Raw genomic sequence first — 24288 nt, 5'->3', positions numbered from 1 at the left:
TAACTCCAAATGAAAATGCAGTTTTTGTGTATGGGCGATTTTAAAGTTGATCTGGGTTTTTATTTTGATATGAGAAAAACCAATATCACAATTAGCAAACTTTATCGTTTAAAAAATATTTTTTCTCTATACTCATATTTTTGCTATTGCTGAGGCAGAGCACTGATGCTGGCAATGTACAACGAAGTAAGCTGACTGTGTAGGCCAATTCAGGACACCACTTTTCAGTTTTTTATCACCTTAGAATTTTTGAACTTCCTGGTGCTCCTTCACTGGTCCATACAACCGACAATCACTGGGGATTAAATCTGACGTCAACAGTTTCCAGGCCTGTTTTGAATTACGGTATGCATTTCATGGAGAAGCATGTAATACTGAACATTTATCGTTGGACGGAGTGGCAGACAATCGACAAGAATGAGTCGTACATACGAAAATATACTTCCCATGATCTTTCCAGGTTTGTGACTGGAATTTGTTGGCTGGCGGAGAACTTTTGTTGCTGTTCCATTGTACACTGAGTGGATAGAAATCATGGAATACCTGCCTAGTAATTGATAAGTACACCTTTTGCCCGAATAAGGGCAGTCACCCGGCGAGGCATTGAGTGCACTAGTTCACGAAAGCGTTCCACGGGTATTTCCATTCATGCTTGCTGCATCGCTGTCCATAATTCTGTCATGTTCCTGAGTGGAGGATCCAAAGCTCAAACGGTCCTTTCCACAGCAATCCAAAGATGCTCCACAGGGTTTATGTTCAGTGAACGAGGGCAGGAGGCATTCCATGGTGGTAAAATCTCTGGAATGCTCTTCGAACCATGTTCTAGTCACCGCGCCTCTGTGAGGAGGCGCATTGTCCTGCTGGAAGAGTCCATTGCTCTGTAGGTGCACAATGACCATGAAGGGATGCAGATGGTTTGCAAGGATAGGCAACCTGGGCCGTTCAGAGATGCGTCTATACATACCAGAGATCCCAAGTTGAACACGCCCCAGACCATTACCGTCCGTCTGGGCATGTTGACGTGACGGGTGCAGAGCTTTGAGCGGTTTTCAATAGATACGCACCATCCCGTCCACTCTAAACTAGAAATTGGGTTCCTCAGACCATGAACTCGCCTCCAATCATCCAAGGGCTAGTGCTAATGGTCTTTCCTCCAGTTGAGGCATATAGTTCTGTGTCGTTGTGCTAGCAATGCGACTGGGAGGTTCGGCGGCTCCCATAACCTATGGCGATTAATGATCGCCTGATGGTCTCGGTGGAGACGTTTCTGGCACCTCCATTGTTGAAGTCGGCGGTAATTTGTGCCACTTCTGCTCTCAGGTTGGCTGAAACAACGCGAGACAAACGTCGACGGCCATGTTCATCCACCACCTTTCTCTGCTCACGGCGCCGTCCACGAGATGTTATTCCGAAAATGGCGTATTCCCGATACACTCTTGATACTGTCGAACGGGTTTAGTGCAATTTCTGTAATACCTCCGCGATAGAGTGACCCATGCATCAGGCACCCATCATCACTCTTTCAAAGTCGGTTAACTCACGACGTTTATCCATACTGACATTGAATACCGTGTACGTGAATGCAGCGTACCTATATACCTGCCAAGCGGTGGGTTCGTCTACTAGCGAGAGGCGTGTCAGTTCGCGATGCTCAGGAACGAGATATCCCATGTATTCTGTCCTTTCAGTGTAGACTCTTTGATTCTGGAATGAAGTAGTGTACTTTTGCCTTATCACAAATTCTGTTTATTGCAGAAATGCATTTTCCTCCAGTACAAACTAGCTTGTATGTCTGGCAAAAAGAGCAACTTCTAAACGAATGTCAGCATCTTTGGAATCCATTGTCCACACACTTCCTTGAACCATTTGGGTCCATGAATTACCTCTGCACTTGTAACATTTTCGGTGTGTTATTACGCCCTGGAATCACCTGATTTCCATAATCAGCTCCTCGATGCGGCGAAATTTCTGACAACTTTTGGCTGCTCATAAGCATTCAGTTGGTTAGCAACTTCTTCACCTCCTAAAGAAAACTTGTTGTACCAGTCATTTAATCGACTTTTTTTCACTCCGTGGCTGAGTTAGTCGGTCTCAGGCGTAGATAACAAGGTTTTTTCCTCCAGCAAAACAGACAAATCGACCAGAGAACACACGCAATTTACAGACATAATATATAAATAGGTATACGTAAGAAATTATGGGTGGCCCTAATGTAATAAAATTGGATTTGTTCCAGTCATGTGCACTTGCACGTTATAGGGGCTTTTCCCATATTTTGCACTTGCAGAGAAATTGGGAAAGTTTTACTTTTAGCAGATTTGATGACGGTTCAGTTATGCATCTCGTACTGGTTATGTGCTAGGGACTCAGAGCAATTTTCCCACCATCTAGCAGATAGTGTTTTGTTATAGTGTACACACCTGTAAGGGAAAAAAAAGTCAGGTAAATCTTCATACAGAGTCATATATATTCGTTAAATCCCTCAGATTTTCTGAGGTGCAGATGGTCTGCATTTAAGTTCCTCGCGTCATCGACGGGATTCGAATCCGGCCTTTTCCACCCGGTGTACGGAGGACGTTGACGATACCACTGTGCTACCGCGCAGACTTTTTTGGTAAAGGAATGAAAATTGATTTCTTCCCATCTGATGGGTACCGTCCCGTTTCCCAAATTTTTATAATCATTTTATGAAAAAACTCGGCTTCCTTCACACCTGTAGCTTTAATCAATTCCGCTGGGATTTCATCAGTTCCAGGTGACTTGCCACGCGTCAATTCCCTGATGGCTTTTCGACACACAGTGACAACATTGCTTGTATCGTATGTTCCCTTTTCTACTTATTTTGTACGGGAAATAAATCTTTTTAATCAATCTTTTATCAAATTTTTAAATTTAACTTTAAGTAAGTTTTTACCTTAAATTTAACTTTACATTATAATTATGAGCTTTAGTTATACCAACCCCCCCCCCCTCTTTTTTTCTTTTCTCTTTTGTTAAAGTTCTGCTTCCACTTATTGCTAAGGTGGGACGCCTTCATCGCTTTTTGCCCTTAGGGCATGAATGAATAGTCGCTGAAGTTGAAGCACGATGGCAAAGTATGATGTGGTTGCTGGCTTCGGATTGTGTTGTCTTCTGTTTGTTGGATTGCATATATGTTAGAAATACTTTATTAGTAACAGACTATGAATTTTTTTCTGCCATTAAAATGATGTGAGCAAGTTTTGTAAGTCACTCAAAATTCTCCTCAGAATAATTAGTGACATTTAAGAAAATCCCAAAAATGTGTCCGGACGTTTGTAAAACGGTAATAGCATTAAATTACGTAGATTCCGAGTCATTTAGATCAAATGACGTGATGAATTGGATTAATGTTAAAAAAGGACATTTTTAGAATAAAGTTATCCATGATTGCTTTAATTCGCAGAGCAATACAAACTGTGATATTAATTATCAACCAGTCTGCGATATGTATACTGTGAAGGGTATAAGAATAGCAACTGAAATTATCCCATGTCTCTTAATTGTGTTTCTGGTGCTTCATGTAGTATCGTCTATTTATACAGACCAGTTTGTTATTCATATAGAAGGAGGAACTGATGTCGCTAAAGAATTGGCAAAGGAATATGGATTTCAGTATCTGGGAGAGGTAGGTTTTAGCATTGCAGTTAATACAGTCTAACTTTTTGGTTTTCCCTAAATATAATTTTAGTCAGTTGTATTGTAGTGCATTACTCACAAGAGAGGAAAGCGAATAAGCATTTTTCAAAGTCATTGCATCCTTCTGGGTCGGTTGCGTCTGCCCCCCATCGCAGGAGCATAGAGCAATAGCAGTAATTCGAAATATACAAATAAATAGTATGTGGAGTGGGTGGGGGGGGAAAGCTATTGCTATGGATACAGGGATGGTTAAGTGGTCACAGACAAAACAGTCCTTATATATGGCCACTGCTTTTTGTTGACTATATGAGGTGTGTAAGGTTATGTAGAGGATCACTATTAGGCACCTACTATTTTTAATATCTATTAATGATATTGATGTGGGTGTTTCAAGTTTAATGTCTAAGTTTGCACTTACATTTAGAGAAAATATGACATAATGAATTGGATTAACAATGGATTAACGATGGACAAAGTGTTTTTTTTTTTTTTAATGAATCCCCAGACACTATGTATTAGAACCCATAGTACTTAGTACCATACATGGGTTAAAAGCAGAGAAGTTAGAAGGTAACTGTTAATGATATTGATGTGATGATTAGACTTGAATTTCTATATATTATAATTTTTGAGAAACACATGTGAAAGAAGGTTGTTTGAGAGAGCATAACTGGAAGTGATAAACAAGGAAGAGGAAAAGTTTGGTTCCTGTGAGTTTGCTGTTGGATAGTGAATGGATGCTGACCGTTTTGTGGCATTTGTTTTGGACTGATTTGGAAGGGAGTAGGGTACAAATTCCCATTCAGAAGAACACGCTGCCCTTGAAGTATCTATAGAAAAGGCATGTAACAGAAATAGAATACCCATGAAACAGAGAGTGAATAGACTTTATAATAAATGAGTGATTAATTAATTTAACCCCAGGGGCTCACATCTGGTGAGTATGGGCTTGGCACACCCAGGGTCCTAAGCTGGATATCATCATCCTTCTCTTTCTTGGTGATTCCCTTCTACTTCTCTCTCTCTCTCTCTCTGGGTAAATTGGATTTTTTTTTTTTTTTTTTTTGCTTGTGCAGCAAAAGCTTTGGCTTCCTTGCACCATATAGCTAATAATGATAATAATAATGATGATAATAACCTGACTGCCCTCTTTTGAATGGCGTCAAGAAGCTTCAGAGGTTTATGGTCACCACCCCAGATGTGAGAGCAGTATGATAGGCTGGAGATTTGTATTACAGTGATGAGTTGTTGCATGAAAGAAAGATAATGCCAAGAGCAAAAATTAAGACCCAGGATTTTAATACAATGGAAGCCATATTTGTGACATGTTTATGCCAAGAGAGATTAGAAGTCAAGGTAATGCCTAGTGGAAATATGTGAACTTCTTTAGAAATCTGAGTATTGTTGAAAATGAACACGGAAACAGCAGACTCTTCTTTACAAGAAATAAGAGAGGATTAAGTTTTAGGATTGAAATTAACCCAACATTTTCGTTACCCCATTGCAGTGGCATATCCAGGTATCATTGTAAGGGGGGCATTGCGACCAGGCTTTTGAGTTTTTTTTTTAGAATTACTCTTGCGTTCTGTTTCTTTAATTTAAAAATTTGGGTTAAGAGGGGTATGCCCTCTCTGCCCACCCCTGCCCCATTGGAGAATTACCTTTGGATCAGAATTTAGGGAATTGGTGGTGAAATGCAAAAAGTTGAGGCAGTTTATGTAGGACAAGGTTTTTCAAACTGGAATGTGATAGGATTTCTAGTCAATGGAAGAAGGTCATTAATATACAAGAGGAAAAGAGTGAGAAATAACTGAACCTTGGGACACAACAACATTAATGGAGAAGTTAGAATAATAGCAGGGTGCCCACCATCACCCATTGTGAGTGGTCAGAGAGAAAACTGGATACCCATTTACAAACAATGGCCAGCAGGCCATAAGATGAGATCTTATTTTAAAAGTCCTTTATGCCAAACATGATCAAAAGCCTTAAGAAATATCAAGAGCAATGGCTTTAAGTGTCAAAAAATTTTTCCATTAAATTTGACCAAAGATGAGTAATATGATAATATAAGCCAGTATGTCACCTGTGGATTGACATTGACAGAATCCATATTGGCAATCATTAATCAGATGGAAGCTTTGAAGATAAGTTGTTGAAGAGAAATTTATCTTTGAAGATAAATTTCTCCTTTACAAAGTAAGTGCAATGTGGTGATAATTTGATAGGAGAGATTTGTTACCCTTTTTAGAAACCAGCTAAATATAAGCAAACTTCCATAAAGAAGGAATTTCTTACTCCCGTGGAATAAGAAATTGTAAAAAAGCAACATAGAATACTAGCACAGCTTTTGAGAACAAGTCAAGAAATGTCATTGCACCTGGAGCTTTTCTTGTCATCAAGAACGTTGAGAATTCTTTTAGCATCGTTGGGTACGAGAGGAGGTGGTTTACCAACCAAGATCATTGATACATTTATTAGAATTAAAATAGGATGCCACTAAGTCAGTTTTGTTTTTTATTTAAGGATTGAATACAACCATCCTCCGTAGCCAGGTGGGCAGGAGCAGCAGTTCGTAGCACACGCTTCTCGATTAAACCGGGGTTCGAGCCTGTGACCACCAAATACGGAGGATGTAGAAAGGTCAGGGAATGACCACCGCATATCCCCGGAGCAATATGTTGCTAGTGCTCCTAAAAACCAAATAACAACAACCACCATCATCCAGTTGTAACAGAGGTGGGGATATTGATGGAGAGAAGTTGCATCCAGTAGCTTTAGCCCGTGACCTCCAAATACGGAGGATGCGGAAAAGTCAGGGAATGACCACCGCATATCCCCGGAGCAATATGGCCTTATTTGCTAATGCTTCTAAAAACCAAAAAATGACAGCAACAACGGCCAGTAGCTTTAGCAAGTGATCAGAATGCTTAACTACCATTTGGACAAGAAGCAAATTTTCTACTCTTAGCCTGTTCAAAATCGATTTTGGACTGATTAATAGCTGCTTTACAATTGTTGTGAGCTTTAATGTTTAGGCAGAAAATGAAGTTATAGATTTGGATACAATCCATTGTAATATAATTTGAGAGATAAGCACTTATCTGCAGAGCAATTGGATTTACTCACCCTGGAAATGAAGTTTGCTGTTCTTCCCCGCAGGCCACCCATCCATCATTGAGATTGCCTTGGGTGTTGAAGCGTCATTAACATGCATTCCTGAAGACGTGGCGAATGTGATTCACCTAAAAACCACAGCGATCGTGCCTCATTCTCGCCCTGTCATCTCTAATCTCAGTCGCTGACAAATCTCCATTCTCAACACATTGAAACAGGATACTTCCATTGTCATCCTTCCAGCAGACGGCATTGAACAGTCATTTTGAACCATTCCGACTACGAAGTGAAAGCCGTATTACTCCTACGAGACACCTCCATCTACAAACCAGTAATCGTCTCTCCTGCCAAGACCCTGGAATGATGGGAGTCCAAGGTAAACAACCTCATCAATGGTTGGTTTCAGTCAGGGAAAGTCACCGAATCCATAAGCTGGCATCTACATGCCTCTGGCTGCCAGATTCTGTAGTTTTACAGACTACCAAAAGTCCACAAGGAAGGAGTACCCTTATGACTTATCATCTCCTGTTGTGGCTTGCCGACTTAAGAGTTATCTAAATTTGTCTTGAGCTTACTCTCTCCCGTAGTGGGAAAGACTGCCAACACCATTTCTAACAGTGGGGAGTTCCTAGATTGGATTTGTATCCTATTCATCTCGGATGATCAAGTCTCATTTGATGTGGTGTCTCTTTTCACTTCAATCCCAGTCAAACTGGCCGTCACGTGTGCCAAGGAGCTTCCGGAGAACGACCAAATCCCAAGCAACAGAACTTCTCTAACTTCACAGGACATTTGCACCACCCTTAGAATGTGTTTGACTGGTGGGGCCATCATGTTCGGCAACTCCGTTTACCAGCAGATACACAGTACAGCCACTGGTTCCCCAGTTAGTGCAGTTACGGAAAACTTTGCAATGGAGGAGTTGTTGTTATGTGAATGATGTGTTTGTGGTTATTACCCGGGAGTCGGGCAACCAACTTTTGCACCACCTCAACCCTCTGTTGTGTTTCATTCGATTTACCATCGAACTGGAGTCAGACAATACCCTTCCATACTTGGATACCGTTGTCCGGCACGAGGGCATGCGTTTGAAGACAACAGTCTATCGCAAGCCGATGTGTGCTGGCCAGTTCTCCAACTACCAGTCAGCACACGCATGCAGCCATCTTCTCGGCACAGTGCAAGCCCTGTTAACCTGCGCCTGGACCTACTCTAGTTCTGTGGACATACTGAAATTACTAGGGTTGAGACAGATCTTGCGAGGTGCAGTTACCCCACCAGCGCCCTAGACCTATCACAACAGATTTCTAGAGTCTTAAAGGCTCATGGGATAAAATGCTTACAACTTCCAGGCATGAAGTTGCGATCCCTCATGTCAAGAGTTAAAACATCGGTCCCCCCCTTGCTGCAGAGTGGATTAGTCTACCGTATTTCCTTCCGTGACTGCACCGGCTGCAAGGTTGGAAAACTGGCAGGAGGCTCAGTAGTCATGTTTCTGAACACGAGAAAGCTATCCATTTAGCAGACGTGGAGCACTCAGTCATTGCTGAGCACTTCTGGTCGATGTAGCACGACATTGACCCACATCATGATTATTGATCAGTCCTGCAATTGCCGTTGCCACACCCGGTTGAAATCACTGCACATCTCATGCTGTGGAAATTCCTTTAACTGAAACAGAGGATGTCGTGTCCATCCCATTACTGAGATGACCATCCTGTTGGCTGACAAACATTGGCATTTACAATGTTTCCAGGCATTACAGCTACAACTGCAAGCTTTCCCTTCTAACAACTAATTGTTACATATATGCAGTTCACCATACATGACTGCTATGGCACACACATAGTTCTATATTTTAGATTAATGGTCAACTGATGAAGGATGGCTTCCAGTCTGAAAGCTATGTATTACTTTCTTGTATTTTTTAAATTGTTTTTGTTCGTGTGACCATCCAGAGCCGGCCCGAGGGGAGTGCGAGCGCACAAGGCCCCGCGCCGCTGACTGATTTTGCAAAATAAAAATGGTTTCATTTTTTTTTTGTTTTAATAATGTCGCAAAATCTAGCGACATCGCCATAAAATGGCCATATTTTTAATATACATAAGAAATAAAATGTCAATAATCATGTTATTAACATTATCTGAAAACCCGCCAAGAATTCTCAAAAGAACCCGGAAAAATATATTTTCTTTTAAATATGTTTAAAATATCTCTCCTTACAAGTCGCTCAGACGTACGATTATATGTTGCCAGCGTTTGCATAGTTATCGTACTCTAAAGGCTATATATACCACCGACTAGGTTTTCTCGGCCCTTTTTCGCTTTCTGTCTTTGAGAGATCAAGTGAATTCGAAATTATTCAAAAAGTTGACTTAAACTTTCTTCTGAGAATATTTTAAGTTTATAATACTGGTTTGACTAAAAAAGAGTTAAATAAATACAATTTTCGATACCTTTTCTCAATTTGGATTTCTATAGTAAACGAGTAAAGAATTTCTTGTCTTATTTTATTATATATGTCTAAAGGTTGTGAAAAGTGATCGAGACCATTGTATTTATTTTGGTCAATCTAAACGTAATTTTATAAAAAATATTGAGCCTATTTTCAGGCCTTTATAATTCTTTTGATCCTCTTAGTAGGTCACCGAATCATTAGCCTACCTTTAAGCCTCTTTAGTAGGCTATTCAAATAGAAGCCTTTTAGTAGGCTATTCATTTTAAGCCTCTTTAGTAGACTACTCATTAACTACGCTTTTTTAGTAGGCCATTTACTCATTTGATCCTAATCTAGGCTACCGCAATATTATTGAGTCTCTGGAAAATTTATAGTGGCCTCATACTATGGTTTATGGCCAAAATCACACTGGCCTACGGCCCACCGGGGTTTCCCCGGTCAGAGGCTAATGGCCAGGCCACCTCTGTCGATAGAGAAAAATATGAAATTGTGAAACGCTTTGAGCGAAATGAAAGACCATGTGATATTGTACGTGCTACAGACCTAAATGAGGCAATGCCGAGAATTACAAAGAATGCGGAGAAAATAAAAACAACTTTCATAGCAGAACAACTCAAAGCGTAATTAAAATCCATTAGATTAAGACACAAAGAATTGGAAGAGATGGAACGGGTGTCATCTGTTTGGATAGAAAATCAAACAAAAAACAAGTTTGCTTACGATAGAAGCAAAAGCATTAGCAATATTTTATTACGTAATAGTCTTAATAAAATACTTACGTATTTTATTACGATTATTTATTGTGTTTGGTAATGTTTTGGTTACAAATGTATGTTCAATCTTCGGTGGTTGGCGCCCAACCCTATTTTCCCCATAGGGCCTGTTGTTTATATTGCACGAGGGTTTCTAGGAACACAATTATCATGCTATACGAGGACTGACTGTATTCATATCTATTTCGCAAAATGACTAGTAGAGACAGAGATGCAGGAAGAAAGTATATGTGTGGTTCTGATAAGTTGAAGAAAAAAAGAAAGAGAGAAGAAATTACGGAAAAACAGAGGAACTCCCTTGCAAAATTTTTTAAAACTGAAAATGTGCAACAAACTGAAGAAAAGCATAATTCACAGTTAATGGAAGTTCAAACTCACAGAAATGAAATTACGCCGTGCGACATCCACGAAAACGATCCCGATCGTCATAAAGCCAGCTCTCGTCCTAATGAAGAGGAAAGCGATGATAAGAAAACTGTAGAACAGGAAGATAATCATGAAGCAGAGGGAAGCACAGATGGAGGATTTTTTGTCAGCGTCGAACAAAGAACAAGATGAATTATTCCGAGGACCACAGCTTCAAGAGAATCAACAAAGCGACGAAGATGAAAATGTCGATATCAGTGATCCTGGTACGTGGCCTGAAATTATAACTGATAAATTTAGAATGGCTATCATACAAAATGGCGTGACACAAGTAAAAAACTACGATTTTCCGAAAGATAAAAATAACAGAAGTTTTTCTGAAAATTATTACTTAAGAAAACTAACGAATGGGGAACGTCAAGAACGAAGGTGGTTACTTTACTCAAAGTACAAAGATGCCACTTGTGTTATGCGTGTAAGTTATTCTCTTCAAATATCACTTCTCTGTGTTTAACTGGACTTAACGATTGGGTACATTCAAGTTCGCGATTACAAAATCACGAAAGATCAGAATATCATTTACAATCTATGTACAAATTGTTACAACTTGAAAAGAATTTGAATCTTGGAAACACTATTGACAAAGAACATGAAAAAATAATTAAAAACGAAACACAGCGTTTAAATTGTGTTTGTGAACGAATAGTGGCTGTAATTTTATATTTATCAGAGCATAATTTGGCATTCAGGGGAAGTAGCGATGCTTTATATAAACTGTAATTTCTTAGGTCTCATAGAATTACTTGCAAGATTTGACCCAATCATGAAACAACATTTGGATCGGTGCGTAGAATCAACATCGCATTCCTATTTATCTCATAGAATACAAGATGAACTGATTTCTGCTTTGGCTAAAAAAGTTAGACAGGAAATAATAAATACAGTTAAGACAGCTAAGTATTTCACAATTTTATTAGACTGCATTCCAGACGTAAGCCATCAAGAACAATTATCTGTTATTTTAAGATATGTTAATGTAGATAACTCTGAAAGTGATGTGAGTATACAAGAACGATTTATTTGTTTTGAAACAGTAAAAGACTCGACAGGAAAAGGGTTATCAGCCAAAATTGAAAGCATATTAGAAAAGGAAGAATTAGATTTTGGTAACTGTCGAGGACAGGGTACGATAACAGAGCTAATATGAGAGGTTTATATAAAGGCGTGCAAGCACTTATCCTGCAAAAGAATTCCAAAGCACAGTATATGCCCAGCGGAAGTCATAATTTGAATTCAGTTCTTGGAGACATTTCAAAATCATCTTCTTTTGCAAATTCATTTTTTGGGACTTTACAAAGCATATATAATATTTTTGCAAGTTCTGTGATACATTGGGATATATTAAAAGAGCATGTCAAACATCTTACTCCAAAACCACTGTCAGAAACGAGGTGGGAATGTCACCTCAAAGGTGTGAAATCTGTGAGATACCAAGTACCACAATTTTCTCTAGCTTTGAAATACCTTTATGAACATACCAGCGACATGAAAACGAAATCCAATCAATCAAAAATAAACTTACTTCATTTGAATTTTTATTAAGTTTGGTCATTTGGTATGACATACTGAATGAAGTAAATATTGTGAGCAAGATATTTCAAAATTCAAATATAGATATCGGTACTGCAAATGCACATTTAAAAGGCCTTTTAAATTTTTTTGAACAGTATCGTGAATCGGGATTCGAATCTTCTTTAATAACTGCAAAGGAAATAGCTGAAGGATTACAGGTGACATCTGAATTTAAGAATCAAAGAACTGGACGAAAAACAAAACAATTTTGTTATGAAGGAATCGATCAGCCTATTTCATCAGGCGAAGAATATTTCAGAATTCAATATTTTCTTGTCATAATCGATGGTGCGATTATTTCTTTTAAGAAAAGATTCGAAATTTATCACGAACATGAGACATCATATGGTTTTTTATATAATTCAGATAATATTCAAAAACTGACTGAAAACAATCTTCTTAAATGTTGCAAAGACTTAAATGCCACCTTGCAAGACGATATTGATTGCATTGATTTATTTAATGAAATTAACATTTGTCGTCGAGTTTTGCCTTCCAGGATCACAATGTTACAAATATTACAATATTTACTGAAAAATAATTTATTTGAATTGTATCCAAATTTTGTTACTGTTCTGAAAATTATATTAACCTTACCAATTACCGTCGCATCTGCAGAAAGATCTTTCTCAAGATTGAAAATAATAAAAAATTACTTGAGATCTAGCATTAGTCAAGAACGATTTACCTCCTTAGCCATTTTATCTATCGAATCCCAAATAGCCAAAAAACTAAATTATGATGATATTATCAACGAATTTGCTGTAAAACATGTAAGAAAATGAAACAAAAATCACATATTGTGACCTTATTCCATTAAGTTGCATACCAAATTGTATTTTATAAGTATATGAAGCAATTATTTTTCTTATTTGATTTATTAAAGATTTTTTTGTAATTGAAATGTTAATTTTATTAAAATAATTTAATTATTTATCATTTTCATGTAATCCTTACTAAACCAATTTGTGCAATGTAATAAATATCAAAATTCAATAAATTATTTTGTTGTACGAAATTTGTATCAAGGCCCCGCAAGTCAACTTTGCACCAGGCCCCGCTTTTGTTCGTGCCGGCACTGTGACCATCAATGTATTTTTAACTGCAACCTGTCATTTTCTTTCCGTTTTTGCTCTGTGGCACAATAATTTATTAATATTAATCCATTTGTAATATGCCACATTCTTCTCTTGAACAGGCTTAGCACATTTATTGGAAAACCATGGTTTAGATAAGAGATGAGAATTTAGGCTGAATGTGGAATAAAGAATATGAACACTACAAGAATAATTCACTGACACAATCTGAGCAAACATCAAGATTAGAAGATTTTTAAGCAGCAATCCAACCAAGGAAAAGAAGGATAGTAATCACACAGCTAATCCCATTTTGCATTCTTGTAATGACGAAGAACAGAAGTATGAGAAATGGCCAGGAGAAAGAGAGGCAGGCAGGCTCCACTAGTATTGACCATATACGTTGAAGGGTTATTGATGAGAAAAAGATCAGTTGTGTTGTGTGTGTGTGTGGTATTCTGGAAGGTAATTGAACAAGCTGTGAGGGCATTAGTTTTGCAAAATCTATGGCATCTCCACCAGCTGGCTTCATGTAAATAGAAAACTGAAGCCAATTGGAGTTGTGAACATTAAACTCACCAAGGAAAATTACTCGTGTTCATAGAAAAGTTAAATTGGAGAAAGTAGTTTTAAAGAAAATAAGTCCAAGTCTCAAGGGGAGAATGATAGAATGGTGGATTTGGGAGAATGATAGAGGTAACCAATAAATTTGACAGAATGGGGCAGAGAGATTTTAAACCAGAGGAGATGAAAAACACGAGTTTCCAAATTAGTAAGTCTCTAACAAGTTGGTACTTCTGCTCAGCTATATATTGTGAAATGCCAGTTTTAAGCTTATGGGACACATAACACTCGAAGGTTGCCTACATGGCTATAAGCACATTGTTATGGAGTGAGCTACACATGGCCTGCGAGTTGTACATCTCTGATAGTTATACTATCAGACCTGGAAGAATGTCTGCGACAAACTCAGGGACTCTGTGATAAGCATCAGATTGACATTGTTAGATATTTACGTTAAAATTATATATAATTACAAAATACAAAAAAATTAATACCAATCAGCACAACTTATATAGTATACAAATTGTAATGTCCAGCAGAACCAAACATTTGCATATACCACAACATAACTAAGATTTTCCATGTACAACGTAGACTAATGGTGCAATCCGTATCAGTTACTATGAGTTTTCCACATTACAGCTCGTACTGCTTTTGATTACAAATACTGTTTGGGCAGTTCATCATTTGAACTGAACAGTTATGCAGCACTCAGTTTTGTCAGTCAACAGTTTTAACAGCATGCATGGTGCTCTCAGACCATGGAGAGACTGAGTGTTGTCATCAAATGCTTCAAGTTGTGTATGGATTCAGTATAAAGCAGATTGTATTTAAAATTTATTCATATCCACTTTATTTGATTCCTGTATTTGAATGGCTGGTAGTGACTGTGCAGGTGTTAATCTGTTGTTTAGTGTGAGGTTGAGTGATATATTGAAATATGTGTCTTAAAAAATAGATATAATTTTATTATGTATAATAGGCTGCTAATAACATTGGTTAAGTTTTTTTCTTTTATACTTATGTTTTTCAGTTATATTATATGAATTTAATACTGATAAGCAAGGTAAACACTGTTGCTTTTACCTTATTGCACATTTCATGACTTGAATTTATTGCCTAATGGATGTGAAGACTTCTTTTTTTTTTTTTTAGTTTCCCATTTCTCCCTTTCAAACTCAACTAGATCCTGAACAAATTTGTCAAAACTTGGTTAAAAATAATATGTTTGCTTTTAAAGTTTTTAAGTGTTTTGGTAACTGCTATAAATATAATTAAAATTTAAGGTACCTGGATATGAAAAGTCAAATAAGACAAAATGGTTAGCCATTTATAGGTTAGCAGTTATTATGTGAGGGTGCCTAGTTACCCACCAATGAAAGGACAATTATCCCTGAAATCATATCTGGTACTCTTCACTTTGAATAAATAGAAATACGCTTCTGTTTATGGGGAAGTGCTATTTATTTAACGGTTAAGAGTGATGCTGCTCTTTGGGTTGTGATTTTTCATTAGAATTTTTCTTTCATGTGGAAATTTCAGCGTGCCTTTAACTACATAAGGAATGCTGAATTTGCATTACTTACACCTACTCTGCTACAAAAATTTGTTTCCCAGCAAAAAATGTGTGATATGTTCAGTTATGGTATATCATATACATAAGACAATAGTGAGACTGCAGATTCTTAATATATTCTTGTCCATGAACTTACTTCAAGATATCGTGTGGAGAGTGCAGGTTGTTAATATTTTATTGCATTGTGTATGTAATATGCATGTGTTTATGCATTTTCATTTATTTTTTTTTAAAGGGAGAAATGTCTTAAAATCATAGTAGTAGTAGGCTTCTGATAATATTGGTTACATTCTTTTATTTTTTTTATTTTTTGATTATTTTTTTATAATCAAGCATGAAAATAAACTTAAATTTAAACAAGTAAATAAGATTTTTGCCCTTTCTGCTGAACTTAATACATCCTAGTACTGACAAGAATGTTAAATTTTGGCTTTCGGTGGCTATAAATTCCACTATTTTCATGGTAATCATTCTAATTATTTTAATAAAAAATAAAAAAATAGAAAAAGAGCATAAAAAACTATATTGGTTAAATTTTTCGGTTAATTTTTTTTTAATACAGTGCAGGAACTCCACGACTTACACAAATTCGACTTTCCGTAAGTTTTTGCCGGCCATTGTAAACAGAAAAAAATATGAAAACGTATCTTAAAAGGTCATTTTTAAAATGGAAATTGCATTACACTTTCATCGCTATCATATGTTCCATTTGTAAGAATCAATTTTGAATGCTTTTATTGATATTTTTCTAAAGAACATTTCTGGAGGTCACGACCATAAAACAATTTGCACTTTCCAGTTTATTGGGCTTTTCTGTTAGTGCATCTAATTATAAACAGGTAGTAAACTCGACCTTATTGTATTTGCGATAATACCGACAGTTGGAACTGTTTAGATTTTTACGTTATTATGGTGAAATGTGTTCCCCCTTCACTGAAATCTTCAGTCATATAAAAAAACAAATTTTCAGAAACTTCTCTTCGTTCCTATTTACATATTACAATGATGAAGGGAAAGTGACCAGAGGAAAGTGCAAGTGGTAGTAGTGCCAGGAAACGAAACAAAATTGATTTAGAAATGATGATGATGAAAATGATAAAGAAGTATAAAGCAGGACAAAGTGTGATCTATTGCAAGGGAATTAGATCTCACTGCTTCAACAGTGAATACTATTTTAAAGGACAGTGCATGTATAAAAGAACATGTCAAAGGGTCAACGCACTCAACATCAGCAGTGATCACAAAACAGCGTTCAGGTGCTATATCGAAGATGGAACAGGTATTAATAATATGCATGGAAAATCAGATTCAGAAGCAAGTGCCCCCGAGTCCAATGGCCATTCAAGCAAAAGAAAGAAGTATTTACAAAGATATTAAGGATAAGTACGGCAACCCCCAAGCCAAGTTCGTGGCAAGCAAGGGGTGGTTTAATAGTTTCAAGCATCGTGCTGGTTTCCACAACGTTAAATTATGGGGTGACGTTGACGGTGCTGATTCTGCAGCTACAGAGAAATTTTGTGATGTGCTGGAAAAAATTATTGATGAAGGCAGCTATTCAACGCAGCAAATTTTTAACGTTGACGAGACTGCTCTATATTGGAAAAAAATGCTGGATCGAAAGCCAAAGAGGAAAAGACAATGCCAGGTTTCAAGGCTTCAAAAAATAGGGCCACGCTCTTGCTTCGTGCTAATTCGGCGCGAGATTACAGATTAAAACCTCTGCTTGTGTACCATTTGTGAAAATCCTCATGTATTTAAGGGCATCAATAAAGCAACCCTACCCGTGCATTTCTGATCGAACCAGAGAGCATGAATAACAGTACCTCTCTCTCCGAGAATTTGTTTAAATGCTGCTTCATTCCCGAGGTTGAAAAATATTGCAAAGACAATGACGTTCCTTTCAAGATTTTGCATTCTATTAGATAATGCTCCTGGACATCCTACTCATCTAGATGATTTCAATTCGAATGTGAGAGTCATATTTCTACCACCAAACACGACTTCACTCATCAAAACCTATGGATTAGGGTGTTATTTCAAATTTAAAAGCATACTATTTACACACATTTTCTCAGGCATTGTCTGCAGTAGACTGTGAGAAAAATTTTACGTTAAGAGACTTTTGTAAATCTTACAATATTTACCATGCCACCTTACACATTAATAAGGTCTGGGCAGAAATTACTAAAAGTTGTTTAAATTGCACAGGAAGAAAATATGCCCACGGCACGTAAAAGGCTTAGAAGGATTTAAAAAAAGATGAATCATATGAAGTGGTTACAGATAAGATTGCAGAGCTACTTCAGTTGGAGGTTGATGCCAAAGATGTGGAGGAGTTGATAGAGGAAGAAGAGAAGGAATTATCTAGCGAACAGCTTATTGACTTGCAGGTAGCAATAGTGAAAGAAGAAAATGCTGGTGAAGCTCAAGATGAACCAAATGAGGAGCTGAGATGCTTCATCGTCAGAGAGATGGCAATGGCATTTCATGAAATTGCATCAGCAATTGTGAGGTTTGAGAAGATGGATCATGACAGTGAACGATTCTTAAAAGTTAACAGAGGGGTGCTTGCTTGCTACAAAGAAATCTACGATGAAAAGAAAAAAAGCCACCGTCCAGTCATCCATTAATATGTTCTTTCATAAGGTTGAGTGGCTGACCCCTTCTAAATCTCCACAGTGACACACTTATCAGCTGAAGGACGTCGCTTCTGCAATGATGCTCAAGGGGTAAAACTTACTGATGTTATGCCTGTCTCCTCTCTTTTTTGTAATTTTATAATTTTGAAATTTTTTAAATTGCACGCATTTGTAATTTTTTCTGCATATGAGATAAAAAATTGAATAAATAATTCTATTTATATGTTCATCGAACATTTCTTTTTTGATTCAATCAATTCAGCGAGCACGGTTGTGAGTGCTACACAAGCATGAGGAAAAATCCAACTTATGTAGAGTTCTGCGGAACACAACCCTTATGTTAATCAGGGAGTGGCTGTATTTATATGTGTCATTGTTCTGTTAACTCATTATTCTATAGCTTCATGTCACACTTAAAATTTTTTATTACCTCTCCAAAACATGAATCAGATGAAATTTTAGTGTCAAGATGAGTAGTTTGATGGACTTCATCATATCATAATTCTAGCACACATTATCTTATCTTCTCCACAATTTTTGCAAAGGGATAAAGGAAAAACTTCATTGTAGATTTTTCCTTTAGCATCAAGTATTTGTTTTTTCCTTTTTAGATTTAAGTATTTTTTATATTTCTTCATAATATAAAATGTTGGGGTCATCTATTTATTTTTATTCTTATTTCTGTTATTGATATCAGTTTACCTGAGAAATATTTTTCGTTTTAATTTTACATGTCTATATCACCTTCTGTTATATTAATAGAATTTTAGGCAAATGTACAGCAAGATAAAATAAGATTCTATTAGCATTAGTAGAGGCGTGTGATGCAAGAAAGCAAGCTTATGCAGCATCACAGAGTAGTAGATACAGAGTGGACACCCCTGATTTACACCCTGCGCCCTCATTGTATGAACATGGAACTAACGCGGCCATCAAAATACACAGAGTACTAATGTGCATGCCCAATTTTAATAAAGCCGTTATTGTTTTTGAATTTGATTAGTGTTAATGGAGCGTAGCAAGTTCGATTTATGTTGCTTTTATCGTTATTATAATTATTTGTGTAGTTGTCTCTGACATTGTGGACAGAAAGAAGTATTTCTTTTGTAACAAAGCTGGAGTGTGATTCCACCAATTTCCGAAAGAACATTTAAGGTAATTTATCATAATAATTGATACAACTAAGAAATATTTAATTAATGAAATGTTAAAAAAAAAAAAAAACGAATCCGGGTAAAAATATCCCAATTTCTTGTTAAGATACATAAACATTTGATTATAATTTATGATTTTTTGCAAATTTTAATTTGTAATTTTGATATAATTCAACTCTGATTATTGTCAGAATGTGGTATTTATGAAATAATTGTATACTGTCATTATTTTAGCATTAAAAAATAAATATATCCCTTTGTTTCCTATTTTGTTTTCTCATATTGTTTTATTACAGTGAAAATGATGATTATTATGTGATATAAATTCGAAAAGGGTGTTTCTCCCCACTTGACGATGTTTTTAAATCACAAACTCGTTTACCGATTTTAAAACATCTGGATAGGAGTAAAACACCCTACCTCAGCTAAGACCCTCCCTCGATGACACAAATCAATCAAAACACTCTCGCCTTCACCGAATCACAAATTCGACTGACAGTCAATCCATTTTGACGATGTTTTTAAATCACGAACTCATTTACCGATTTTAAAACATCTGGATAGGAGTAAAACACCCTACCTCAGCTAAGACCCTCCCTCGATGACACAAATCAATCAAAACACTCTCGCCTTCACCGAATCACAAATTCGACTGTACAGTCAATCCATTTTGACGATGTTTTTAAATCACGAACTCATTTACCGATTTTAAAACAGCTGGAGAGGGGGAAACACCCTACCTCAGCTAAGACCTCCCCTTGATGACACAAATCAATCAGAAAGAAAACGCTCTCGCCTGCCTCAGCTAAGATCCCCCCCCCCCTCGACGACACAGATCAATCAAAATGCTCTCGCTTTCACCGAATTACAAAATTCGACTGTACAATCAATCCATTTTGACGATGTTTTTCAATCACAAACTCGTTTACTGATTTTAAAACAGCTGGATAGGGGGAAAACACCCTACATCAGCTAAGACTCCTCCTCGACAACACAAATCAATCAGAAAGAAAACGCTTTTAAATCACGAACTCATTTACCGATTTTAAAATAGCTGGATGGGGGAAAACACCTTACCTCAACTAAGACACCCTTCGACGACACAAATCAATCAGAAAGAAAACGCACTGAATCACAAAATTCGACTGTACAATTAATCCAATTTTACCGGTTACCAAAAAAAAAACATACTGTTAATGGCTAATTAATAACTTATTACATTAATTAATATTAATAATGTATTGATATTAATCGAAGTAATGGTTTATCGAATAGTTAAATAACTTAAATCTAGATATTTCTAGATGATAGCTCCCACTTGTTTTAGTCTAGTGAACTGGATAAAATAAAGCATGTTTCAGTCTTTATCAGTATCTTTCTTAAAACTCCAATATCAAAATTATATGAATTTTGATGCTAGAGTTGTAAGAAAGATACTAATATTTGTATTAGCAAAGGAAGCAAAGCTTATCTCTCAGTAACAGCATGGAATATATGTCATAGCATATTTACAGTTTATGAAATCAAGGATTATATTAAAGACTGTGACACTGCTTTATTATTACTATTATTAATTTATTTAGTTTTATTGCTTGTACTGAGCATATGTCTTTAGTCTTGCTTTTAATTTTATGACTTAAATCAATATGTCTTTATATATATGTATAATTTTGTATTAATATATTGAATAAAGTATGCATAAATGGATGTGCAAGTTACACAAAGTGCCAGTAACTAGAAGGGTGAGAATAGTTGAAAAAGAAGCGAAAGAATGTTAATATCCTAAAAGTTATGATGAATTAAGGAAATTATGGGCTGAATTACCAAGCCAATTGTAAAGTAAAATTAGTACAGCAAAATACCAATAAAATAAAAGTAGAAAGTGGTACAGCTGTCATCATGTATCAATATTTGTTTTAGCTGACATCAGATCAAGCACATTTGCGTTACCTATATTCAACCATTATCTAAATATGTTCCCCCCCATATCTGATGACAGCTGTACCACTTTTTACTTTTATTTTTGGTTTATTGGTAGTTTGCTGTACTAATTTTACTTTACAGTTCTCAAACCTTCTATTGGCTTAGTAATTCAACCCATAATTTTCCTAATTCATCATAACTTTTAGGATATTAACATTGTTTCACATATTTACTACAATTATTTTTCAACTATTGTCACCCTTCTAGTTACTGGTACTTTGTGTAACTTTCACGTCCATTTATGCAAACTTAATTCAATACATCAATACAACTTATATATACTCTTGCATCCTGTAATGCTTCTTTTAGCACTTTTAGGTGCATCTGTCATACCTGACTTATTAATCTTTCATTTACTGAAACCATTTCATCAACTGAATATATCCTATGTAACTTTTTAAACATTACCTTTAATGAGTTACATTTAATATTCATTTATATATATATTTAACCCCCAGTGGCTCACATCTGGTGAGTATAGGCTTGGCACACCCAGGGTCCTGAGCTGGATATCATCATTCTTCTCTTCCTTGGTGATTCCTTTCTACTTCTCTCTCTCTTTTTTTCTCTCTCAGGGTAAAAAGGAAAATTTTTTTTTGGCTGGTGCAGCATAAGCCTCAGGCTTCCTTGCACCATATGGCTAATAATAATAATATATATGAAAAATGCTAAATTACTTTTGTTAAAGATAACTCAGTAATAAGGCAGTCAAAATTTAGTCACAGATAATTGTGTCCCAAATTTTCCATTGATTCCAGATTCTTTGTATTTTTGTGTAGCATACAAAAAAAAAAAAAAAAAAATATATATATATATATATATATATATATATAATAAATGAATTTGAACTGAGGAAAGAGAAAACCACCGCCTGCAGCGTTCCCACATGGCTATAACAACCGTTGTTTCTTTATTATCGAAATATTTACTTAAGTTTATATTCCAAGAGATTCCAAGCCGAGGAAAGGTGAAAGGGAAGTTTTGCATTTATATTGGTAGTACTACTACTACTACTATTGGCACACTATGGCCATAGTTGCTGATGCGCCTAATAAATCCCGAAACAAACAAACAACAAACAAACAAAGTACTACTATCAAGTTTGGTTCTACCAAAACCTCCAACACTCGCACGTACTACCACTATAATAGTCTTAGATTGGGACAAGCTAGTACAGAACTCACAATTCATGCCCAAACCCACAATCACACTCCTTTAATTGACTCCACTATCACCATTATAAGACTTAAAACCAGCCACAAAATTCTTCAATATGAAGCCCTCATTATCGAATGGTTTCGACACAATACTAATCTCAACATCTTAAACGCAAAACTTCCCTTTCACCTTTCCTTGGCTTGGAATCTCTCACATCTGAGATTCCCACGTGTCCCAAAGAGCATCATGAGAGTATAGAAAATTCCTTAAAATACAGCATGCGTTACTTTTCATTTAACACTGCCGACTGAAGATGTTATAACTTAACGAAAGTCTGTCGTCACGACTATTGGCAATATCAATTCTTTTATGTTCCAGATTAACTATTTTCTACTTTATAACAACCAGGGACGGAGTAACGCACTTCTGCTTCCTTGCGCTTATTTTAAAATTCCGTTAAATTAAATCTCATCCCACCTTAATGCATTAACTTAAACATTCCACCTTATATTTAGCCATCAGTCTTTTCATAAAACTATTGCAGATTATATTCAAGGTGAGTACCGCACTTTAAGCATTTTGCTATTTTTATATTTAATTAATTATGAGTATCTCATACTAATAATCAGTGAATCGATATAGTATCCATCACAACTACAAAACTGTAGAAAATTCTCCAGGAACTCTTCACAATGTTCCGGCCTGTTTCCATGTTCATACAATGATGGCTCCACTTTCTATGTGCTTTACCATGTAAAAAAAGTTAACATTATTGCCAATGGGAGTGTCCACTCTGTATCTATTACTCTGTGTGCAACATCAGCCAAAAAAAAAAAACCACTCCCATTAGTTCATCTGACATCCATTTAGGCCTAAACTTGAACAATATTTCTTAGTTGGTATGTAAAGCCTAGTACAGTGGTCGCCAACCTTTTACATACCGTGCGCCAATTTTTTCACATAAGAGTTCAGATGCGACATACAACTCGATCTACCTTCTTATGTTCATGGTTGGGGTTGGAAAATAGGGATAGGGGTAGGATCTGCTTCCCTTAGGGGAGGAAAAAGAATAACTCAAACACGCAACTAAATTAAATAATGTACACCAGTTCAAAAGACACATGTTTATTGGAGCACCAATCTACAATAGTGAGAGATGATCTCTTGGACGAGAGGGCGACTGCTGTCGTGGAACCCGCTGATAGTGCTACAGCTGCCGGAGAGTCTCATTTGGTGAAGATGGCTCTATACCACAGTTGTTGGATGTGATGAGAGAGCTCTGAGCGAGATAGAGCACCAAGAGCGAGATCAGGTTGGAACTTGGAGTCATCTGTTCTCTCTGCTCGCTAGAAGGATTCCAGGCATATCCTTATTAACCTTTTTAATAAAAGTATGTTTATGAACATAATTAACATTTTAAAATGATTTAATTATTGTATGTAAAGCAATTTCTATTACAGCACATAAACATTATTTACCATTATTGAGACTTTTGAGCCTGTTTCGATTTTGCCAGTCTTTCAATGTTTGGTGTTAAATTTGTTACTTAGAGCTGCAGAGAATTCTTCAAATTTGAATCAGTCATTCGCGACCTCGTTTTGCTTTTGATCAATTTCATGGATGAAAATGCTTGTTCACATCTGTATGTCATTCCAAAACGACATATATAATTTTTTGCAAATTTTCTTAGTTCTGCAAAATGTTCACAGGGTAATGAATGCCAGAAATTAATCATGTCAGAAGCATTTTGATCTGAAAAAAGCTCCTCAAATTTCATTTTTAATAATGAATTTGCTTTTAAATCAATAAGTTCCATTTGTATATTACTAGGCATCTCAATTATGTTTTGTTCACTAAGTAAAAATGGGTTTATAAATGCGGGCATGTAGTTTTCTTCTTTAGCCAAATCATGAAAACGACTTTCAAATGACACTTGCAATAACTTGATTTTTTCAAGATATTTGGTCCAATTGCTATCATTCACAGCACATTCATTCTGCTCTTTTAAGTGTTGAAATTGACTTAAATCCTGATTTTCTAACTGATCGATGAACAGTTTTAATTTCATTTTAAATGAATTGATGCTATTTACTAAGCTAGGAAATAATTTATTCATGCCTTGTAGTTTCGAATTT

General features: G+C 36.3%; 1 protein-coding gene across 1 annotated transcript in view; it reads left to right on the top strand.

Annotated features, from left to right (window-relative positions):
• Nucleotides 1-3340: 3340 nt before the first annotated feature.
• LOC150083376 (proprotein convertase subtilisin/kexin type 4-like) overlaps nucleotides 3341-24288 on the top strand; it is a 372395-nt gene continuing 351447 nt past the window's right edge. Inside the window, exon 1 of the mRNA XM_090378003.1 lies at nucleotides 3341-3646. Within this exon, the coding sequence (XP_090234129.1) occupies nucleotides 3467-3646 (180 nt within the window). The 5' untranslated portion in view covers nucleotides 3341-3466. The remainder of the gene's footprint in view (nucleotides 3647-24288) is intronic.

This window comes from Mastigoproctus giganteus, chromosome 7, assembly GCF_048544385.1.
Source record: "Mastigoproctus giganteus isolate SK-2022 chromosome 7, ASM4854438v1, whole genome shotgun sequence".
In the NCBI taxonomy this organism is placed as follows: Eukaryota; Metazoa; Arthropoda; class Arachnida; order Uropygi; family Thelyphonidae; genus Mastigoproctus; species Mastigoproctus giganteus.
Note: the sequence above shows the minus strand (reverse complement) of the source record. Positions and strands in the feature narration are given on the sequence as shown.